The sequence below is a fragment of the Siphateles boraxobius genome, unplaced genomic scaffold, assembly GCF_051911475.1.
Source record: "Siphateles boraxobius isolate OS27281-9 unplaced genomic scaffold, OSU_SipBor_1 11, whole genome shotgun sequence".
Taxonomy (NCBI): domain Eukaryota; kingdom Metazoa; phylum Chordata; class Actinopteri; order Cypriniformes; family Leuciscidae; genus Siphateles; species Siphateles boraxobius.
This window is the reverse complement of record NW_027508711.1, coordinates 12719241-12743053: the sequence shown is the minus strand read 5'-3', so window position 1 is coordinate 12743053 and position 23813 is coordinate 12719241. Positions and strand designations below refer to the sequence as shown.

At 43.3% G+C, this 23813-nt stretch overlaps 2 protein-coding genes across 2 annotated transcripts in view; both read left to right on the top strand.

Moving 5' to 3' along the window:
- The window catches only part of LOC143757037 (uncharacterized), a 32190-nt gene extending 19257 nt beyond the window's left edge, over positions 1 to 12933 (top strand). The window contains exons 9-11 of the mRNA XM_077248021.1: positions 3596 to 3763; positions 3827 to 5948; positions 11043 to 12933. Coding sequence (XP_077104136.1) covers positions 3596 to 3763; positions 3827 to 5948; positions 11043 to 11122 — 2370 coding nt within the window. The 3' untranslated portion in view covers positions 11123 to 12933. The remainder of the gene's footprint in view (positions 1 to 3595; positions 3764 to 3826; positions 5949 to 11042) is intronic.
- A 1554-nt stretch (positions 12934 to 14487) lies between these two features.
- On the top strand, positions 14488 to 15882 carry LOC143757031 (zinc finger BED domain-containing protein 5-like). Its single transcript, XM_077248011.1, has one exon. The coding sequence runs from the start codon at positions 14488 to 14490 to the stop codon at positions 15880 to 15882; it is 1395 nt and encodes a 464-aa protein (XP_077104126.1).
- Positions 15883 to 23813: the final 7931 nt, after the last annotated feature.

Here is a 23813-nt window from a genome sequence, read left to right as displayed (position 1 = left end):
ACTGTATTTTTGACAGTAGAGTTCTGGCAACCACAGCTGCCTGTTTTTTAGCTTAAAAATTACGGTTTATTTTTTAGTGTACAAGCAGTTAAAAAGTAATAATTCATGTTACTGAAGTGATGAGATGCATAAATTTGTCAGGTCTGAAAGACAAACACAAGTAAGGCAAGGGTATTCAGTTGCCAGGTCGTCCTGTATTAATAAGCTGACGTTTATGTAATTTGAACATCACTTTTTATCATCTGAGATGTTCTAAAACACACAGAGCCATTGGTTTTCACTCTCAGTGCCATATCTGCACAAATGGACATGGACCATAGGGCTCCTGAAGGCTGCTTCAAAATAATCTATGAATGCCTCAAGCTAAAGTGGCCCCACCACACCAGCTATGAGATCATTATTTCCATATGAAAGGGATTGGGCTGTGCTTATTTTGATGGTTTGAATGTAAATACTGCAGCCATTTAATTATGATTGTAAACTGAACATTTCCACTAATCACACTGTCAAGTAGGGCAGCTTTAATACTGTGATGCCCTTAGGTCAGTGCCTGCCAACACAAAATATGCAAGCAGCCATATCATTGACGAAATGGTGGAAATCAGATTTTGGATGACCAGCTGTTGGCTTTTTTTCATATAGTTTGTTGGGACTGGACAAAGTCGGACACCGGACACTGTAGGAAAAAACCAAAGTTCTGCTGGGAATCCTGCAGCTTTTTATGAAACCATACTGAGACCAACAAGCTGGCCTCATTCACCAGTGATGGAGCCACATTAAAGAATGTTTTTTTGTCTCTTTGTCTTTTACCTTTAGTTTAGGAATTTGATGAGATTGTCAAAGGGATCATTTTGAATTCTTTTAGGTAGAAAAACCGGAGTCAGAAAGAGACTCCAGGAATCTGTCCCAGGCCTGATAACCGTGCAATGTGTTTCACATCGCCTAAATCTGGCTGTGTCAGACTGCATTAAGGGGCAGAAGGGACACCCATACCTTATCAAATCTGTCAGGACTGTTGAAAAAATCTTCTGGCTCTACCAGGCCTCCAGTAACAGGATCAGCAGTCTTAACCCAGACAGCAGCATAGTGTCTGCCCAGATCCGTGTGTGGATGCAACGCGTACCGGATGTGGGCCGGTATCTGGGTCGACACTGTCTAGGAAGGAAATGGAGAGGCTTTTTGAACTCAACCAAATCAAACTGTAGGTTATTAGTACTCAGTGATAGATTATTCAAAGATTTGCTTTTCTGTCATTTATTAAGCTCAATAATGAATTTTGTAGGGAGGAAACATTAGCAGGTGGGAGTCAATAAGAAAGCAACAGATGTGATGTGCCAGATTCTCTCGCATCTCTCATTGCAGACCTCTCACTCCAAGCCCGAAATGAGCCAACAGCTTAAGAACTGTATCCCTTTTAAAAGATGAGTTCTTCTCCCCTTGCCCTCCTAATGCAACTTGTCCATAGCAAGATCCACAGGCAGTTTTTTTCCTCCCAGGTGGAGGAGGAGGAATGCAATCGATACCAGTTTTTTAATGGTTTTCCTGTTAATTGAATGGTGTTCCATCTACGCTGTTATGTTTGACCTAAGGTCACGGTGCTGAAGACATCCCTGACACAGCTGAAAGAGACGAGCATAGTTAAGGACCACTGGCAGGCATGGCTCCAATCAGAGGCAGTGAGGAAACAACCTAAGGTTTCAGACGGGTGCCAAGAAGAGCCGAGCGCAGACACACACACGGAGAGTGGAAGCTCATTCAGACCCGCACAGTGTTGAGTAGGCCTACTGAGCTCTGAAACAGCGAATATGGCACCAAATGTGAGTTTTTGTCAGTGCTGAGGTTGGTTTTGGATAAGCCTTTTGGCTCCCTTTGGTTTTATAAAAGTATCTTTTGAAAAAGATATGGTAGAAACAATATTCTTTTTTTGTCCAGTCTTTGCTGCCATCTGGTGGATTAAAAAAAACTTTAAAAAGAATCCGAGAGCAAACAGAGGCTTAGTTATAACCGTGCCTCCCAACGTGCCACGTGTAAAAAATCCTTTAAACATTTTTAAATTGCTAAAAACTGAAAAAATATTTTATTATATACCATCAATCTCTGATTTCTCAAATAACACTCACACATTCATAATAAAAATGCAAATCATTAGATATGTTGGTCTGAATTTCGGCGTAGGATTGTCCATAATTTTACTTCTCGTGTGAGTGTCAAATTGATTTATTTTTCGCAGGCACGTACGTGTCAGGAGCCAATCAGATCCCTCACATGTCACCACGCAAAGATCACTGTCCCCAGATTACTGATCACCTGCACCTGTTTCCACTCAGCACTCACTTCCCAGCCAGCACAAAAGCACCCGATTCACTCCCAGTCATTGTCAAGCCTCCAACAGGAACGACCCTTACCAGTCACCACTTGTCTCACTCTGAGCCATCCTTCAGCAACGGACGTAAAGTATACTTACCTGAAAGAAACTAACCTTGTTGTCCTTGTTCTGATGTTCCCAGGATCCGCTCCATGACTCATGTTCTCCGTTTCCTGGAATCCGCCACGAGTCCAGTTTCCCACTGGATGAGCTGCAAGAGAAAGGGAAAGTATCACTGAACTGGTGAGCTCATTGTCAAGTGCACTTCAAAGGATCTACTCACCTGGAATCCTTCCTGAATCACGCCTATCCACGAACGATCTGAAAAGAGAGAAAAACTCAAGTTATTGATCTGTGTTACCCGCCACGTTATTCCTTAAGAAGAGGATTCACTCACCTGGATGCATTCCTGCCACATATATCCTCTTCGAGATCACCGTTGAACTCCCGAAACCCTGCATACTTACCTTTGAGTTAAATAAAGATACATTTATGTTTATCACTTACCTCTGTCTCCGAGCCTGAATCCTGACAGAAGGCTTGACCTAACAACAGAAAGAGGTGAGAGATGGATTCCGGAAGCCCGCTGTTGCTACCAGCTCCACACCAACCACCGATCCTCCGACAGAACCCATGTTTACTCCAGTGAGAACTTCCGCGAGCGCCGCTTCTTCGATTACCTGCTTTGCAACTCCCCCGTCGCGCCCAGCGCCCTTCTCTGGCCGGGCGGAGGACTGCAACGGATTTTTACTCCAGTGTTCGCTAGCTCTGGAACAGCAAGTTCAGCTCTATCCCAATGAGAGATCGAAAGTGGCATTTATCATTCAGCAACTCTCTGGAGCAGCTCTGAGGTGGGCAGAGGCGTTATGGATGCAGGAATCCACAGTGGTTGCGTCAGTTCAAGAGTTTGTCAAACATTTTAAGGAAGTTTTCGGACGACCCGCGGATGATTCCTCATTTGGAGAACAGCTCCTACAATTACGTCAAGGAAAGAAGTCATTGACTGAGTATTCTGTGGAATTTCGCACACTTGCATCAAATAGTGGATGGAATGAGAGAGCTCTGATTTCTGTTTTCCGTCGAGGTTTAAACCCAGCTTTGCGCCTCCAACTGGCGATTTATGATGACAGCTTAGGAATTGAGAAATTCATTCAGCAAGCCAAGCGAGTCCATCAACGATCTTTGAGTTGTTACGCTGATCAGTCTCATCACCATCCTGTGTCTTTTCAGAATCCCAAGAATCTCAATCCAGAAAATCAAGTTGAAGAGATGCAAGTCGACACTTCAAAAATTTCTCAGGCTGAACATGTTCGTCGAAGAGAGATGAAGTTATGTATGTACTGTGGTACCAAGGGTCACGTCAGACTTAACTGCCCAATTCGACCGGGGAAAATGATGGTAAGCTCAGTCTTTAATCAACCCATTGTCTCAGCACCTCTCACGATTCCTGTGATATTAAAGATTCAAGAAAAACACATCTCTGTAACAGCTATCATCGACTCAGGGTCCGTGGGAAACTTCATTTCTGGAGAACTCTGTAAGAGGCTCAGTCTGCGAGAGATCAACACTCCCAAGTCTTACGCCATCTACGCTGTAACGGGTGAGTTAATTAACAAGACGAACGTTACTACCCAGATTGGTCCTATTCAATTGTGTGTGGGAGAGACGCACCAAGAGTGGTTTGAACCATTTGTGTTGCTAAACAGCCAAACAGATCTCATCCTTGGTCGGCCATGGCTCGTCCATCACCAACCCACCATTGATTGGACGTCTGGGAAAATCCTGCAATGGGGATGTCAATGTCCAGAGATCAACGATCCAGTATCCCGTTCATCCAGTAACCCAAGGACCCAAGTGCTCAAAGTTAACTCCACGTCCATAGAGAGTCCCACGGAAAACTTGTCAACTAATATCCCAGCCTGTTATTCTAAGTTCTCTGACGTCTTCAATCCTGTCACTGCTTCCAAGTTACCCCCTCATCGACCATGGGATTGTGCTATAGACCTGATCCCTGATGCACGTCTCCCCAAGGGTCGGATTTACTCCTTGTCCATTCCAGAGCAAGAATCCATGAAGAAATATATCCACGAAGCTTTAGATCAGGGTTACATCCGACCTTCCACATCTCCTGCCGCCGCAAGTTTCTTCTTCGTGGCCAAGAAAGACGGTGGTTTAAGACCATGCATTGATTACAGAGCCTTGAATCAAGTCACTGTGAAGTTTAGCTACCCTTTGCCTCTCATACCTGCTGCTCTCGAACAACTCAGAGAGGCAAAGATGTTCACCAAGCTTGACTTACGGAGTGCGTACAATCTAATCCGTATCAAAGGAGGAGATGAGTGGAAGACTGCTTTCATAACCCCTGCTGGCCACTACGAATATCTTGTCATGCCATATGGTTTGGTCAACGCTCCTTCCGTTTTCCAAAGTTTCATGGATGAGATCCTCAGAGACTTTCTAGGGAAGTTTGTTCTGGTCTATATCGATGACATCTTGATCTATTCCAAGAATCCAATCGAACACCAGAGACATGTGTCTCTAGTCCTACAACGTCTCAGAGAATTCACTCTGTTCCTGAAAGCTGAGAAGTGTACCTTTCATCAAAGCACCATCGACTTCCTGGGATACATACTCAGCGATCGAGGAGTGGAGATGGACCAACAAAAGACCGAGACCGTCCTGTCCTGGCCAACTCCCAAGTCCGTGAAGGAGCTTCAGAGATTTCTTGGGTTCGCCAACTTCTATAGGAGATTTATCAACCAGTACAGTCTTCTCACTTCTCCATTGACCTCCTTGCTAAAAGGAAAACCTAAGATCCTGCAGTGGAACCCCGAGGCTGAGAAAGCTTTTCATGCTCTGAAATCTGCCTTCACCAGTGCCCCTTTGCTTCACCATCCAGACCCTGAAAAACCATTCATGGTGGAAGTCGATGCCTCCACCACCGGAGTTGGAGGAATCCTGTCCCAATGTTCCGAGTTCTCCTCAAAGCCACTCCCTTGTGCATTCTTCTCCAAAAAGTTTTCTCCAGCAGAGGCAAACTACGATATTGGAAATCGAGAACTTCTCGCAGTAAAACTTGCCTTGGAAGAATGGCGACATTGGCTAGAGGGAGCCAAACACCCATTTCTATTCCTAACCGATCATAAGAATCTCCAATACCTGAGAGATGCCAAGCGGTTAAATCCACGTCAGGCCCGATGGGCGTTATTCTTTACACGCTTTCATTTCAAGATTGCCTATCGTCCAGGATCCAAGAATACCCGTGCAGACGCTCTTTCCCGTATCCATGCCCCTGAGAGCCCTGTTGATCAACCTGAGACCATTCTACCCGAGAGGTTATTCGTAAATCCTATCCAGTGGGAAATAAACGAACAGCTTCAAGAATTGGCTCATCAGCAACCCAGAGTTCCCGGATGTCCTCTCGGGAAGATTCATGTCCCTGAAGAATTTCGCAACGCCTTGATTTCCTCAGCTCATTCTTCAGTGGCCACTGGACACCCAGGTATAACCAAGACCTTAGCCACACTTCAGGAGAAGTATTGGTGGGCTCACATGCACCAAGATATCACTCAGTTCATTCAAGGTCAATCAAATCAAATCAAATCAAATCCTTTTATTGTCACACAACCATATACACAAGTGCAACAGTGGGTGAAATTCTTAGGTGCAGTTCCGAGCAACATAGCAGTATGACACGATGTGACGAAAACAATTACAGCAAACATCAGATTTACATAGATTACACATCTAATGTGCGCACAATTACTCACAGTACCATATACACTAACAGAACAATAAATAATATACAATGTACAATATACAACAGTTTACAATATACAACAATATACAATATACAACAATTTACATATACAACAGTATACAAAATACAAAAAGAGGTAATTATACATAGAGTAGATACTCGTAAGGTGCAAATATATATATATATATATTATGTAAATGCAGTAGGTTATGTTGTGCTGTGTTGACAGTTAGAATGTTTATGGTTATTGATCATGAGGGATCAAGAGTTTAGAAATCTAATTGCTTGTGGGAAGAAGCTGTCATGGAGTCGGCTGGTGTGTGTCCTGATGCTGCGGTACCGCCGGCCTGAGGGTAGCAGTGAGAGCAGCCCATGGCTCGGGTGGCTAGAGTCTCTGATGATCCTCCGAGCTTTCTTCACACACCGCCTGGCATAAATATCCTGGAGGGAGGGAAGCTCACCTCCGATGATACGGCTGGCAGTGCGCACCACCCTTCGCAAGGCTTTGCGGTTACGGCTGGTAGTATTGCCATACCAGGCAGTGATGCAGCCAGTCAGGATGCTCTCGACGGTGCTGGTGTAGAACTGTGTGAGGATGTGGCGGTTCATTCCAAACTTCCTCAGCCGTCTCAGGAAGAAGAGGCGCTGATGAGCCTTCTTCACGACGGCCTCAGTGTGGACGGACCATGTGAGTTCCTCTGTGATGTGGACACCGAGGAACTTGAAGCTGCTGACTCTCTCCACCGGTGCTCCATTGATGGTGATGGGGCTGTGTTCTCTGTCGTTCTTCCTGAAGTCGACCACTAGCTCCTTGGTTTTGCTGATGTTGAGGGAGAGGTTGTTCCTCTGACACCAGTGCGTCAGAGTGAGCACCTCCTCTCTGTAGGCCGTTTCATCGTTGTCGGTGATCAGACCTACGACCGTAGTATCATCAGCAAACTTGATGATGGAATTAGAGCTGTGAGTTGCCACGCAGTCATATGTGTACAAGGAGTACAAGAGTGGGCTGAGAACACAGCCCTGTGGGGCTCCAGTGTTGAGGGTCAGTGATGAGGAGATGTTGCTGCCTATTCTAACCACCTGGCGTCTGTTTGACAGGAAGTCCAGGATCCAGCTGCACAGCAAGCTGTTTAACCTGTTAACCTTCAAGGCCACTTTTGAAAAATCCCCAGAAATGGCATACCCAAACTTAAATAGATACAGTTCATGAACCCTTTGCACTAAAAGCACAAGTATGATCTCATTTGAAAGCTGACACCTAGTAGTTTATTGTAAATGTAGAAATAATTATTGTCATAATGAAAAAAAAATGTTTAAATAGCTTCAAAGTTTTGTAAAGTTATTAGAAATTTACTTTTATGAAACATCTTCATAAAAATAAAATTGAAGTTGGCCCTGGAGGAATCTAGAAATGCACTGCAGCTAAAGCCATATGTGTGACCATTTTATATTTAAAATCTGCAAATGATAAGTCTAAAACTCTGTATTTAGTTAAATGTTTTTCAAGATCATGTCAAATTACTTTATTTTGATTAGACTCTAAAATGCAAACTGATGTTTAGTCATCTTCTGAGTCATCTAATCAGTCTATTGTCTCTATTATTTTGTGGTGCAAACGAGCCCCATTCAGAGTCAGTCTCCCCTGCACACATTTACACCTCTCCAGACTGGTTATGGCTCTAAATATGCATTTCTTTTGTCTGCATTATAGCTACTAACGACTGGCTATTCACAGGCTATTCATAGGGTTTCAAACCCTAATTTCTTTTATCAAAGTTCTCACTAAATATTTGAAACTGGTATCAAATGCACTGAAACATTTCAGTAAGCATTCCTATTTAGAAAAAAATCATAAAACAATAACTGCTGGTGGCAGCTGGCAGGTGCACCTGGGCTAGCTAGCATGTTAGCTTAGCACACCATCAATACACGACCATTTATGAGATTAAAACCATGTTTGTGCTCCAAACTTACTTTATAACGCAAGTCGAGTGTTTTAAATAATCTTCTGTGATCTAATTTGGCTTCAGATAAAAAAAAAATCCGACAGAAAATGTATTATTTATAGTGTTCTGCACGATGATGAAATCTATATCGATTAGCATTACATTATAAATATAATCTATTATTATGAAATACCTGGCATGGCTTGAAGAACACAGGTAACTCAAATATCATTGCAATCATGTTTATTGTCTTCAAAACATCTTTATCTGCATGTTACAGCGATCTCTGTCAGCTACTTTCTGTATCAGTGACGTCCTGGAATGTCACATGACTATGGGTCTTCTTCGTGATCCATATATGGACTTCTATTGTGCATATAGCGCCCTCAGGCTATTGGTATGAATTGAAAACACAGCACATCTCAGTAAGAAGCGATCATAATGATTACATCGACGCATTTGGGTATAAATTCAACAAATATTATTCCTGTCTATAGAAATATGATGTGAATCTATGAGAATATATCAATATTTCTCCAAGTCTGCACATTTTTGAGCTAAAGCCCTGAGGGACGATGTTTTGCGAATCGCTGTCATGACGACAGCTTGGAGTGTTTTTTATGAATGGACCGGCTGACGCTCATAATTCATATTAAAGGTATCGACTCATTTTTTCATTTCATAACTCCTGACACAAATTAAGACATAACTGTCACTATAAGTTTCTCAGAATACAATAGTGGTCAAATACTGAATCTTGAGTATTATATCTTTTTAATGATGTATAGTTTGTCAAGGTATAACATTAAATCTGATAGTAAATTTGAACTAAATAAAAAAAAAATGCTTCAGTGCGCCGACGCTCTGGAAACGGTTAACAGGTTAAGCCCAGAGCCCGGAGTTTCACATCAAGCAAGGAGGGCACTATGGTATTGAATGCTGAGCTGTAGTCTACAAATAGCATTCTCACATATGTGTTCCTCTTTTCCAGGTGGGAGAGAGCAGTGTGTATTGTAGATGCAATAGCATCATCAGTGGAGCGGTTATTGCGGTATGCAAACTGCAGTGGGTCCAGTGAGGAAGGTAGAACAGAGCAGATGTAATCTCTGACTAGTCTCTCAAAGCATTTACTGATGATGGGGGTCAGAGCAACAGGGCGCCAGTCATTTAAGCAGGTGATGTTGGTTTGCTTCGGTACAGGTACTATGATGGACGTTTTGAAGCATGTGGGGACTACAGACAAGGAGAGGGACCAATTGAAAATGTCCGTAAAAACACCAGCTAGTTGGTTCGCGCACTTTCTGATGACGCGGCCCGGAATACCGTCTGGACCCGCGGCTTTACGGATGTTCACCCGACGGAAAGATCGGGTTACATCCGCTACAGAGACGGAGAGTGTACTAACCTCTGTAGCTTCAGCCGCGAGAACTCTCTCCGCGAGGGGGATGTTAGTTCCCTCAAATCGAGCATAAAAAGTGTTCAGCTCATCTGGGAGAGAGGCAGTGTTGTTCACTGTGGAGTTTATGTTTCCTTTATAGTCCGTAATGCTATTAATTCCCTTCCACATGCTTCTAGAGTCGGTGGTGTTGAACTGTCCTTCAATCTTGTCCCTGAATTGGCGTTTTGCTGCTCTGATAGTTTTTCGGAGGGCATAACTTGCTTGTTTTTGCTCCTCCGCACTCCCGGAGTTAAAAGCGGAGGTCCGCGCGTTGAGTGCTGCACGAACATCGCCATTAATCCATGGTTTCTGGTTCGGGTAAATCCGTATTGTTTTGATCGGAACAACGTCTTCTACGCACTTCCTGATGAAACAGGTTACGCTATCAGCATAAGCCTCGATGTCGTCATCAGAGGCCGACCGGAACATCTCCCAGTCCGCGTGATCAAAACAGTCCTGAAGCATAGAGTCTGATTGGTCCGACCAGCACTGGATCGTTTTGAGGGCGGGTGTTTCCTGTTTCAGTTTCTGCCTGTAAGCGGGCAGAAGGAGAACGGAAGAGTGATCCGATTTGCCAAAAGGTGGGCGGGGGAGGGATTTGTAGCCATCCCGGAAAGGGGAGTAGCAATGATCCAAAACCCGGTCCCCTCGTTTGTTAAAGTTTATGTGTTGGTGGTATTTAGGTGCTATTTTCTTAAAGTTGGCTTTGTTAAAGTCCCCGGACACAATGAACGCGGCCTCAGGGTGCGCGGTTTCCTGCTCGCTTATTTCCCCATACAGTTCCTTTAGTGCCCGGTCTGTGTCGGCTTGTGGGGGAATGTACACAGCCGTGATAATGACCGCTGTGAATTCCCTCGGTAGCCAGAATGGTCGACACAGAAGCATGAGAAATTCCAGATCAGGAGAGCAGAAAGACTTGATAGAATGTACGTGCCTCTGATCACACCAGGATTTGTTGATCATAAAACATACACCTCCACCTCTGCTTTTACCTGAGAGGTCTTTAACTCTATCCGCTCGGTGCACTGAGAACCCCGCGGTTTCGATGGCCGAGTCTGGAATCTCAGCAGACATCCAAGTTTCTGTAAGGCAGATAATGCAGCAGTCCCTCGTCTCCCGTTGGAAAGAGATCCGCGCTCTCAACTCACAGAGCTTGTTGTCTAGAGACTGAACGTTTGCTAGCAGAATACTGGGAAGCGGGGGTCGATTTGCACGCCGTCTTACTCTGACGAGAACGCCGGCTCTTCTTCCCCTTCTCCGGCTGCGTTTCCGCGGCCAAGCTGCCCAGACAAAGGGCTCCGCTGCCGTGTTTGTAAACAGCGGGGCATCACTGAAGAAATGAAAGTCCGGTTTTCGGTGTTCGATTGCGGAACCAATGTCCAAAAGTGTTTGTATGTCGTACTGAATAAGACAGACAACATCCAAGACAAAAAACAAAAGAACTGTAAACAGAACAAACAAAAAACTACCATGTTGTGACGGAGCTCGCAACGCAGCAGCCATACTCGGCGCCATCTTGAACTAAACATCAAGGGTTGCATCCCATGTGCCATCTCCAAGGTCCCAAGAAATCTGCCAGTGGGGAAACTGGTCCCCTTGCCTATTCCAAATAGACCTTGGTCCCACATCGGAGTGGACTTTGTTACTGACCTTCCGATTTCTGACGGAAATACTTGCATCCTAGTAGCCATCGATCGGTTCGCGAAGGCATGCAAGTTCATTCCATTAAAGGGACTTCCAACCGCCTTTGATACTGCTGAGCTTCTCATGGAACATGTCTTTCGAAATTTCGGTCTGCCAGAGGACATTGTCTCCGATCGAGGGCCACAGTTCATTTCCCGAGTCTGGCGATCATTTTTCACTCTCATGAATGTGACAGTGAGTCTGTCTTCCGGGTATCATCCACAAACCAATGGACAAACCGAGAGAAAGATCCAGGATCTAGGTCGGTTCTTGCGCACATTCTGCCACTCCAACCAGAACATCTGGAGTAGGTACCTCATCTGGGCAGAATATGCACAGAATTCCCTCCGACAAGCATCCACTCAATTGACTCCATTCCAATGTATCCTTGGTTACCAACCTCCGTTATTCCCATGGTCCGGTGAACCTTCAGAAGTGCCCGCGGTTAACAAATGGTTTGAGGAGAGCGAACAGGTCTGGAACCAAACTCATCAGCACATCCGACAAGCTGTGAATAGACAACAGCAGTTCGCTGACACCCGCCGAAGATCCACGCCAGAATACCAACCTGAGCAACTAGTCTGGCTTTCCACTCGAGATATCAAACTGCGCCAGTCATGTAAGAAATTAAATCCCAAGTACATCGGACCCTTTCCAATTGTCAAGCAAGTCAACCCAGTCACTTACCAGCTCCGGTTGCCCCCAGAATACCGTATCCATCCCACGTTTCACGTCTCACTTCTGAAACCCCATCATCCACAGATTCCCCAGTAAGTCAACGAGGTCGAACCCGAAGAAAACCCCCCGATACCACCCGTTGAACCCGAGCCCATCTACCTCATCAAGGAGATCTTGGACTCTCGACGTCGGGGAGGTCAGTTAGAATACCTCATTGATTGGGAGGGATATGGGCCAGAAGAGAGAAGTTGGGTACCTCGTAATGATGTTCTTGATCCCAGTCTGCTCCTAGAATTCCATGCTCAGCATCCCGAGAAACCTGCACCACGACCCAGAGGCAGACCCCCACGACGTCGAGGTCCAAGGTCCGCTGGCGCGGACTCTGGAGGGGGGGGGGGGGTACTGTCAGGAGCCAATCAGATCCCTCACATGTCACCACGCAAAGATCACTGTTCCCAGATTACTGATCACCTGCACCTGTTTCCACTCAGCACTCACTTCCCAGCCAGCACAAAAGCACCCGATTCACTCCCAGTCTTTGTCAAGCCTCCAACAGGAACGACCCTTACCAGTCACCACTTGTCTCACTCTGAGCCATCCTTCAGCAACGGACGTAAAGTATACTTACCTGAAAGAAACTAACCTTGTTGTCCTTGTTCTGATGTTCCCAGGATCCGCTCCATGACTCATGTTCTCCGTTTCCTGGAATCCGCCACGAGTCCCGTTTCCCACTGGATGAGCTGCAAGAGAGAGGGAAAGTATCACTGAACTGGTGAGCTCATTGTCAAGTGCACTTCAAAGGATCTACTCACCTGGAATCCTTCCTGAATCACGCCTATCCACGAACGATCTGAAAAGAGAGAAAAACTCAAGTTATTGATCTGTGTTACCCGCCACGTTATTCCTTAAGAAGAGGATTCACTCACCTGGATGCATTCCTGCCACATATATCCTCTTCGAGATCACCGTTGAACTCCCGAAACCCTGCATACTTACCTTTGAGTTAAATAAAGATACATTTATGTTTATCACTTACCTCTGTCTCCGAGCCTGAATCCTGACAGTACGTTCACACCGGTGTGATCAGTCTTGGCTGGTCTCTGGAGGGTACGATCACACCGGTGTGATTAGAACGGTCAGTGCATCACGTGATCAACTGCTAAATTCAAATGTGCTTTCGCGCGTTGACTGGCGCTGAGCCAGAGACAGACACACTCAGTGCTGTCATATATCACAACTGTTGAGTGTTTTCAACCACATAATGTTTATTTTAGGTTTCAGACATTTAAATACACATAAGTACTAGCAAAACAATGATTTTGAGTTTGTAAAATACACAGTGATGTCTATGGAAGCGGCAATAATAATCCTTTCCATAATAAGACAACGCGTTTTATTCATATCAGATACACATTGTGTAAGTAGCTTTACGTTTTACCCCATTCTTCTCCCAGTTCACCGGCCACTTACTTTCATGTGTTTCGTGAGAAGTGGAGGAATTGATCTGTTGTAAATTCAACAGATCCGATTCTCTGAACTGTGAAACAAACTAACATGGCGACGCCCATCGCGCATACAGCTCAACTAACGCGATCATTATAAAGGTGTTTAAACAACAAAACACATCCACTTGCACACATTTGACAATCGGAATATCAGTGTTTCATGCTATAGCTAATACATTTGTGAATATTTTTTATAAAAAAGGAAAAATTACATAAAAGCAGATCATCATTAATTCAGTGCTGTGTTGTGGTTGTGCTGTGTCACGTGACAAGCAATGACGCTTCACCATGGAAACATTAAAGTGATAAGTTCTAAATAACGGTCGCCTTGAAAAACTCACGCTGGGGGGTCAGTTAGAACAGTGTTTCCCAACCGGGGGTACGTGAGCAGTCCCCAGGGGGTACGTAGGATGATTCTCAAAAGACTAAAAAGTTTTTTTTAGCCATTGACTATTCTCAAAACATTACATAATATAATATAATTATATAATATATATATTATATAACATTATAATCATGTTATAATATTGTCACCCTGTCCTTCCCTCCAAATGTGCTTGTCACTGGACGCGCGCTGTGTGGCCGCGCAGTAGAGTGACCATAGCAACAGGCAGAGAGGCAAGCTTTGAGTAGAACAAAAGCTAGCTATGGATCAATGGCTAAAAAAAACCGCCGTTCCAAGCAGCAGCAGTGCTAGTGGCAGCTCAAGTGAACCCATGGAAAAAAGAAAAAAAAAAGCTGATAAGTCAAAGTACCGGCAATTTCATGAACAGTATGTCGTTTTCGGTTTCACGTCCACACCTACTGAACCGCCTCAGCCGCTGTGTTTCCTCTGCGGGGATGTGCTCTCTAATAATAGCATGAAACCAGCCCATTTACAACGACACCTAAGTACCAAGCATCTTTCCTGTGTCAGTAAGACAGCAGAGTTTTTTCAAAGAAAACTATCGGAGTTTAAGGGAAGTCAAGAAAAATTAAAGAAAGCGACCACAGTGTCAACCAAAGCATCGGAGGCCTCATATGCTGTGTCGCTACTTATGGCTAAATCCAAAAAGCCATTTACTGTTGCTGAGGAGCTAATTTTGCCTGCTGCTGTAATTCTTGCAGAAACAATGATTGATAAGAAAGCAGCTGATGCACTGAAAACGGTACCATTGTCCAATAACACAGTGTGCCGTAGGATTGATGACATGGCCGTCGATATAGTAGTGGAAAAGTTAAAACTTTCTGGTCAATTCGCGCTGCAGTTGGACGAGTCAACAGATGTTAGTGGGGAAGCGCAGCTGATTGCGTTTGTGCGATACAGAGACATTTATGAAATTAACGAGCACATTCTATTCTGCAAGAAGCTAAAGGGGAGCACTACCGGTAAAGATGTGTTTCACGTTATCGACACCTTTTTCTCAGAGCACAATCTGGATTGGAAGTCCTGTATTCATGTGTGCACGGATGGTGCAGCATCAATGACTGGGAGGGTGAAAGGGTTAACCGCGCAGATTAAGAAAGTAAACTCCGACGTTCAGTGGAATCACTGTATCATCCACAGAGAGGCACTGGCCAGTAAGAGAATGAGTCCTGAGTTACATGAAGTTTTGAATGACGGAGTGAAAGTGATAAACTTTGTTGAATCGCGGCCTCTGAATCACAGACTGTTTGAAAGGCTCTGTCATGACAGTGGCGCTGAGCACCAACAGCTACTGCTTCACACCAACGTACGTTGGCTATCGAAAGGGAAAGCACTACAGAGGCTTTTGGAGCTGCGCAACGAAGTAAGCGCTTTTCTGGCAGAACACTCACATCCCCTAGTTGTTATGTTGGAGAACAGTGACTGGGTAGCCCGCCTTGCATATCTTGCTGATTTTTTTAGCAAACTGAACAACCTGAATTTAATTTTACAGGGTAAAGACACACACATCCTAAACATGTATGACAAAGTGTGTGGATTCATGAAGAAGATCAAACTGTGGGAGAGTAAATGTGAAGATGGGGACACAAGTTGTTTCCAGCAGCTCAACAGCTATCTTTCTGCAGGTGATGTTGACAGAGCTTCTATACTGCAATTAGTAAGCACACATTTATCCAAACTCAACAGTGAGTTCAACTCCTACTTCCCTGATATTGAAAGCAAGTCTGCCAAACTTGACTGGGTCCGTAATCCTTTCATGACTGAAAGTACGGATAACAACATTCCTACCAGACTACAGGAAAATCTGCTGGATGTGTCCTCAGACCGTGGACTGAAGGTGAGGTACTCAGAAACAAACCTGTCACAGTTCTGGTGTGATGTGGAGAAGGAATATCCTTATTTGGGGAAACATGCACTGAATGAACTCCTGCCATTTGGATCTACATATTTATGTGAAGTGACATTTTCATCCATGGCCGTAATCAAGTCCAAGCACAGGAACAGACTCAACTTGGAGAAAAGCCTGATAGCTGCTGTTGCCACACTGCCCCCAAGACTGACCAAGCTTATGAGTGAGAGACAGGGTCAAGTTTCTCATTGATTGGTGAGTCCTTTTGTTTCATATACAGGTCTAAACATATTTAGAGTAGGCTGCTACTATGTACAAAGTTTTCTCCATGTCGTAATCTGCGTTCCTCTCAGATTGGTCTCTTGGTTGTTCCCAAGACACAGCTTCGTTCTGTGATAGAGAATTTTCTTCCTATGCTTTGGAATTCAAATACATTAGTGACTTTTAAATCTTTTCTCAAAACATTTTATTTTATGATTGCTTTTACTTGATTATTAATTTTCTTAGTTTATTTTTGTATTTAAAGTGTGTATTTTTCTCTGTTGTTATGTTTGACTGTAAAGCGCTTTGAGAAAGCAACTTTTAAAGGCGCTATATAAAATAAATTTATTATTATATAAAATGTGATCTTTGTTTTTGTATAATTGGTCTGGACATGTGAAGATGTGAAAAAGTCATACAAATATTGAACAAAGACAAGTATTATATTATAAGAGTTATTATAGGAAGTAAAAATATCATTATTTACAGGTAAATTCAGGTATCACCTAAAATTTACACCAAATCTAAAAATCACACCGATCACATGCGCTTGTGGGGGTATTTCAGGCAGGATAAAATGTTTTGGGGGTACAGTACCCTAAAAAGGTTGGGAACCACTGAGTTAGAATACTTTAAACTTACGTGTGAGCTACTCTGCCGTGCGGTCAAAAACTGTGTGCTTCCTAACCACCAAAGCCCACACCTGTTGCTCGGGGGATCTAATTATACTCAGCACCACCCAGTGGACAAAAACGTTACTATCCCCAAGATGGTTCCTAAACACCGGCCCCTTAATTGAATATGACATATTGGCATAACAATTACAAATTCATACAAAATGGAGCCATACATACCAATTAAAGTTTTGTACCAATGTATGAACTGTATGACAAAAAACACTTGTTGAATGCCATATTTTAGTCTACTTCTAATAAAAGCTAAAGCTTGCTAATTGGATGTTCTAAGATATTACTTTTAGTTTGAATTTTTGCTGAACGTACCAAGCCCCTTTTGTCAGGGAAGGTCTCCACAACTCTTCCGAGTACCCATGAACCACGTGGTGCAGTATAATCAGCAATAATCACAATGTCTCTAGGGGAATAAAACTTCTTCGTTCTTTGTTCCACTTTTGTCGCTTTTGCAACAAGGGTAAGTATTCATGTACCCATCGTTTCCAAAAGAGATTGGAAATATATTACACCTGTCTCCATCTCTTTTTGGCATGCAGATCAGATCTTTCAAAAAGCCCGGGCGGTAGCGCAGGATTTCCTCTCATAAGCAGAATGTGATTTGGCGTGAGGGCTTTGGCGAGATCGGGCGATCGTTCAAAATAGCTTCTGCTTCACACAAGACAGTCTGCAGGGCCTCGTCATCCAATGTTTGTTGCCGAAGGACTGCACAAAGAACTTGTCTCACCATTCGAATTATGCGCTCCCATACTCCACCGAAATGAGAGCTTGTAGGAGGATTAAAGCTCCATTTAACTCCATTTCCAAATGGACAGCTCTACTTGCCATACAAGTAGAGATCACCCCATAGCTTTTCACTTTACTTCGTCCCCTTTTTAACTCAACAGGCCCGAAAAAATCCACTCCAACGATAGTAAAAGGTGGCAGGTCAGGAATAATTATTTCCACTGGAAGGTCTGCCATCTTCTGTTCACCCAACCTCCCTTTATAACGTCTACAAATGAACCACTTGGAAATTATCCTTCTTGCAACAGAGTTGGCGTTTGTAATCCAATACTTAAACCGGAGCTTGGAAAGCATCTGATTTCTGCCACTATGCCCCAACTCTTCATGAATGTCTCGAAGTATGAGATGTGACACATGATGATCTTTAGATAACAGGATGGGATGTTTCATTTCCATCGGCATAACTGACTTGCCAAGTCTTCCTCCAACTAGCAACTGTCCATCACACAACACAGGATCCAGACTATAAACATTACTGTTTCTTTTAACACCAACGTTTCTACCCTTGAGTTCAGCGATTTCCTCTTGGATTTGTTCCTGTTGACTGAAGCAAATTATGCCATGCTCAGCAATAGAAAGATCCTCCAGTGTCAAGCTTTGTCTGCCCAGAGATGCCTTAAATTCCTGTAACTTTACATCCACAGCGACACCATCAATCTGTCTCAAAGATAATTCATTTCGTTTACGTCTCAGCTCCATCAGAAGTTTCTGTGGTTTCAAATACCAAGCAACTGCAACTTTCAGACGTTTCCATTCTGAGAAGAAATGAATAAGTTGACTTGTGGCATTCTGTCCATTCTGTACAACCATAGCATTGACTTTCAACCTTTTAATCTCTGGGTCATCGGTCAATATCAGATTACTTGTTGGAAAGTGTGTCTCACTCGGCTTCAAGAGAAAACTGGGACCATCAATCCATCGCTTATTGCTCAGAAAATCTTTTTCCTTCAAACCCAGAGATGCATCATCTGCTGGGTTTTCTTTAGTGGGCACGTATCTCCACTGTTGAGGTTGTGTTCTGTCTCTTATGTACGACACCCTATTACCAACGAATGTGTGAAACCGTTTGTCTTCATTCTTGATGTAATTAAGGACAATCATGCTGTCAGTCCAAAAGACCGAATCTTCCAATAAAGGTTGCAGCTCCCTCCTTAGCATGACGTCAACTTTGACAGCCAGTACAGCCGCTGTAAGTTCCAAACGAGGTATGGTCACCGATTTTAGTGGTGTAACTCTGGCTTTGCCCAGCAAGAAAGCCACATGTACCTTGTTTGCCCTATTTTGCATCTTAATATAGGAAACTGTGCCATATCCATCTTCGCAAGCATTGGCAAAGTGATGTAAACAAGCGTAGGAGGGCAATTCATATTCCATAGGTTTAAAACATCGGTTCACCTGGAATCTTGCAACTCTGTCCAATTCGAAAATCCAATGGTTCCATGTCTTCTGGTAAATCGATGGTATGGCATCATCCCAGCCCAAGTTCTGTCTGCACAACTCCTGCAAAAGTACCTTAGCAGGCAGAATAAGTGGTGACAGAAAACCCAAGGGATCAAAGACAGAGCTTACCACCGATAAAATGCCTCTCCTAGTGCATGGTTGACTTTTCAAGGAAGTCTTGAATTGAAAGGTGTCGGTTTCCACACTCCACTGAAGACCTAAAGCTCTCTCAACCAGCAACTTGTCCCGATCCAGATCTAATTGCTGTATATCCTTAGCTCTGTGTTCCTCAGAAACTGACTGCCACCCTTTGCGACTGTTGCTAATCCACTTTGTTAAACAAAAACCTCCTTTTGACAGAGAGCAGTGAGATTAGCAACCATAGAGATAGCCATTTCCTCAGAAGAGACGCTCTGCAGACAATCGTCTACATAAAAGTTATTGTTAATGGTGTCAATTACCTCAGCTGGAAAGTCTGCTTGATTATCCTTTGCGCTCTGTCTCAAGGCATAACAAGTACACCTTGGAGAAGAGACACAGCTCCAAAAAGATGAACTGTCATCCTAAATACGATGGACTCTCTTGCCAAGTTTCCATCAGGCCACCACAATAAACCGAAGAAAATCTACCTCTTCTTCAGCCACTTTAACTTGATAGAACATTGCTTCAATGTCAGCCATGGAGACTACTGGCTCTCACATGAATCTCATCAGTACACCTACCAAATAATTGGTAAGGTTAGGGCCTTGCAACAACTGACTATTAAGTGATGTTCCTTTATATGTTGCTCCGCAGTCGAAAACAAATCTCTCAGTGATCCCTTCTTGGGATGAAACACCCCGTGATGAGGAATGTACCAAACTCTGCCATGCACACGATCTAGTTGGTGAGATGGTACCTTCTCTGCATAGCCTTTAAGTACTACCTCAGCAAGAAAATGAGAGTACTGTTCATGAAACCCTTTGTTTCTTTCCAGTTTCCTTTTCAGACCATTTAATCGTTGCCTAGCGACCCCAAAGTTATCGGGTAACATGACATTACCAGTCTTGAATGGCAAATGTAGGCTATGATGGCCATCCTGGAGCATGACACTGCGGGTCATTATGTCCACAAACCGAAGATCTTCCCTTGACATTTCTTCCTTATCAGCAGTCCTTTCACTGAAATCATAATTGAACTGGTTGTTGAGCAACTCTTCCAACTTAACCACGGAAATTCTGTTAACAGTAACTGAAGAATGCCCATCTTCATTCTTGCGGTCACCGTTTTTCTCCAAGTTCACACTAACAACCCATGGCAAATGGCCCCTTACCATGACTGTTTATTATTTCATATGGCTCAAATTAGCTATATTAGTTCCAATCAGTAAATCAACGCCTGCTTGAATGTGTGGTATCTTAACCTTATGCAGGTATGACCATTTGGATAACTCCTCCGGAGTAATGATGTTTTCAGAGTAAACAGGCATCTTCTGCTGTGTATTTACAGCAGGAAGTGGGAAGAAACCGTTGGCATCTATTCCACTGATTTCCAGTCCGTCGATAACATTGCAGGAGACATATTTTTCCTGACTCATGGTACGAAGGAGAATGTTGACCCTCTTTCCACTCAGCTTCAGCTCTTTCTGTAGATGTTCTGAACAAAAGGTAGCTGAGCTTCCCGGGTCCAGAAAGCATAGGTCTGCCTCAGCGTTGTTACCTTTTATAGCTTTTACTTGAACAGGTATGATTGGCATTAAAGTCCTCTCATTACCGGCCCCTGTATGACCGCAAGTTTGAGCAGACACTACTTTACACCTTTCCTTCAACTCTTTCCCAGATACCTCATTGCGATAGATGTACAGGATAGTTGGATGCACTTCTCCACAAACCTCACATATCAACCGATTGTCACACTCCCTGCTCATATGTCCTGTCTTAAGACAGCCAAAACAAATTCCCTTGGCTTTCAAGAATTCAATCTTGTTTCGCTGAGTCTTCTTCAAAGTAAAACATCTTTCCAATGGATGCTGATTTGCACAGAACAAACAGTTTCCATTAGACTTAAATACCGGGCAGTATCTTTGCTGTACTGACCCAACGTCAGTCTTCTTATTTGGAATTGAAACAGCAACATCAGTGGCAAAACTACTCCCTTTAAATGTTTTGCGGACTTGGGGTTTGAATTTACCCGTACCCTGTTTGTCCTGGATATCTCCAAACACAGGATCAGATGCAACCCTGACCTGTTTTTCAATAAACTCCACAATGTGTGAGAACTTTGCTCTGTCTTGACTGGACTCCATAATCTCACAAGCCTGAGCCCTCCATTGCTCTCTCAGCCTGTAAGGTAACTTTGTAACAACAATCTTCATGTTGCTAGGCATGTTAAGTTCTTGCATGTATGAAAGTTCATCGATGGTATTGCAATATGTACGCAAGAACAAAACATAAGCCTGTAATCCCTGCACATCCTCTGCCTTTAAAGAAGGCTTTCTCCGGATAGGCAGTAGATACCTTGAATTCATTGCCAAAATGCTCTTGTAGTAATCTTTTGGCCAATCCATAGCCTCTGTCTGGGGCCATTTGCTGGCAACTGCGGATCAGGGCCCGTATTCATAAAGAATCTTAATGCAGAGAGTAGCTCCTAGTGACAAAATTCTAAGAAAATTCTTAGAAATGTGGGTGTTTACTCTTAAAATTAAAGAAAAAATCCTAGTGTGGCAATCACAAGGACCACTAAATGTTTTAATCTAGACTACGCCACCCTGGGAATTTCACCCAGAGATTATTATCCCCGCACAAGTTCCCCACTAAAGACAGAACGACATGGAGACACGGGTATGTATGCAAAGTACAAAAGTTTATTTTAATTTATAATAAAATCCGGACACAGAAAGGCAACAAGCCTCAAACACTCAATTACAATTACAATGTTCACAAAAAGAAAGCTGTGGCCTCCATTTAAAGGTGCCCTCGCAATGGATATAGTACGTTCCACTACACACTACACGCTACACACTCACAGCACAAGAGCCCCAGTGAAGTGAGCAGTCACGGCACACGGTGTAAACACCACCACCAAACAGGGAGAGGAACGATCAATTCCCCACGCAAATAGGGCCACAGCTCCTAAAAGATACACAGTCTCCACACCACACACATACCACAAAGAAAAAAAAGAAAAATGTTTATGCAAGCTAGCAGGTGTATAAAAAGAATTCGTCCACCCACAGGCCTCGACGATGAACCTAATAGGCCCAATTCAATAAAGAAAACTATAAATAATGCAATTGACCAAATTCAGTAGTTTTTAACCAAAAATCAATAAAACAAGGAAAAAATCTATGAATGTTATACACAAATCAAAACACTTCAAATGAATAAACAATAAAAGAAATAAATCAAAATGTACAAATATTATATTAACAAAAAAACAATTTATACACAGAAAGAAACAGAAAAATAAACAAATTAATCCTTCTGCAAAAACAAAACAAAATAAAGCAAGAAAAATCCAAACAAACTCGGCAAAGCACAAGGTATTTCAAAATCTTAAAGGGAGCCAAGCATCCGATGATCCAACGCAAGGTGCGTGTAAGCAGAGACTATGATAGTGTAATTTGAGCACAACAGTATCCAAACATTGAAAAACGACTCATAACAAAACAGCGGTGTCACTGCACGAACTGTAGTTCTCCTGAAATTCATTAAAATTATTAAAAGTCAATCTAGATCTACATATATATTTTAACAGAAGTTAGATGGTGACCTACCGTAGCCACGGGCTCAGGTACTCAAAAGGGACATCCTTTTAATGGTTCACGGCAGTCATCATTCACACATCGAATCTTAAACTAAAAGAAAGTTAACGCCGGCGAGTTGCTACTTGACCAGTTGCTATACTTCATTAACAATCAATTAAAACCTGTCATACCCGTACCTGAAGGGCGCAGACACCCGCACAACAGCCATCCAAAGGAAGCCAAAACCACGCTTGTAGTGGGACACAATAGGTCGCAGTAGCGTGCGGCACGAGACAAACAGGCGAGAGTTCGCAGAAGACGCGCTCGGAGCGGTCACAGCAGCGTGCAGCACCAAACAAACAGGCGAGACCTCACCGAAGACGCGCTCAAGCCTAAATACAGGCGCAGATTAATGACGTCACAGAACTTACTATAATGCGGACAAGTGGGCTTCTAGCTCATTATGCCACACTAGTAAAGAAAAAAGTAATTCAGAAAGCATCTTAACCCTTAAAAGTCTTATGGTCAAAATTGTTAGGAGCACGGATGAGGACTTTTAAGAGGCTTAAGAGTTTCTTTAGCAGAGGAGAAAATGGCAGAAAGACGAAGAGGGAGAAGAAATGTGTTGCAGACAATAGATGACAGTGAGTTAATAAGACACTATAGATTACATCGTGCAGGGAACATGTTTGTGACCGATTTGATTAGAGACACAATAACATCTCCGACACAGCGCAGGAATGGCGTAGTGCCAGAAATTAAATCACTGCTGTACATTAAGATATTTGGCAGCTAGGAAAATGCATCAATGCAGCAGTGATTATTTGGGTCTGTCACAACCTTCTGTAAGCAGAGTGATCACAAACAATTACAGCATTCCAGAACCTCTTATTGTGTCGCAGTTCATTTTGTTTACACTGGACATTCCCACCTGGCAGGCCCAAAAAAATGCATTTATGAATATAGCAGGCTTCCGCACAAGCAGGGGGAATGAACCATAAATAATTTATTATTAACTGCTATAGGCTCCCACGTCTGCTTCTGTGCTGTGACACCCGGCCTGAATTTTCCTTTAAGGATGGCCTTGTGTTCATCCACTAACTGGGCTCACAGTAAACACTGTTCCTGTGTCCAGTTGAGCTGTCTTGTCCTTCGTGTTTTTTATTCCATGTTTGCTACATTAAAATCAACATTCAAACCACCACTTAAATAAACAGTGGAAAAAATGTTATCATTCTAATCCAATCAAATACCTTAAAGGAAATTAACAGTATGGTAAATAA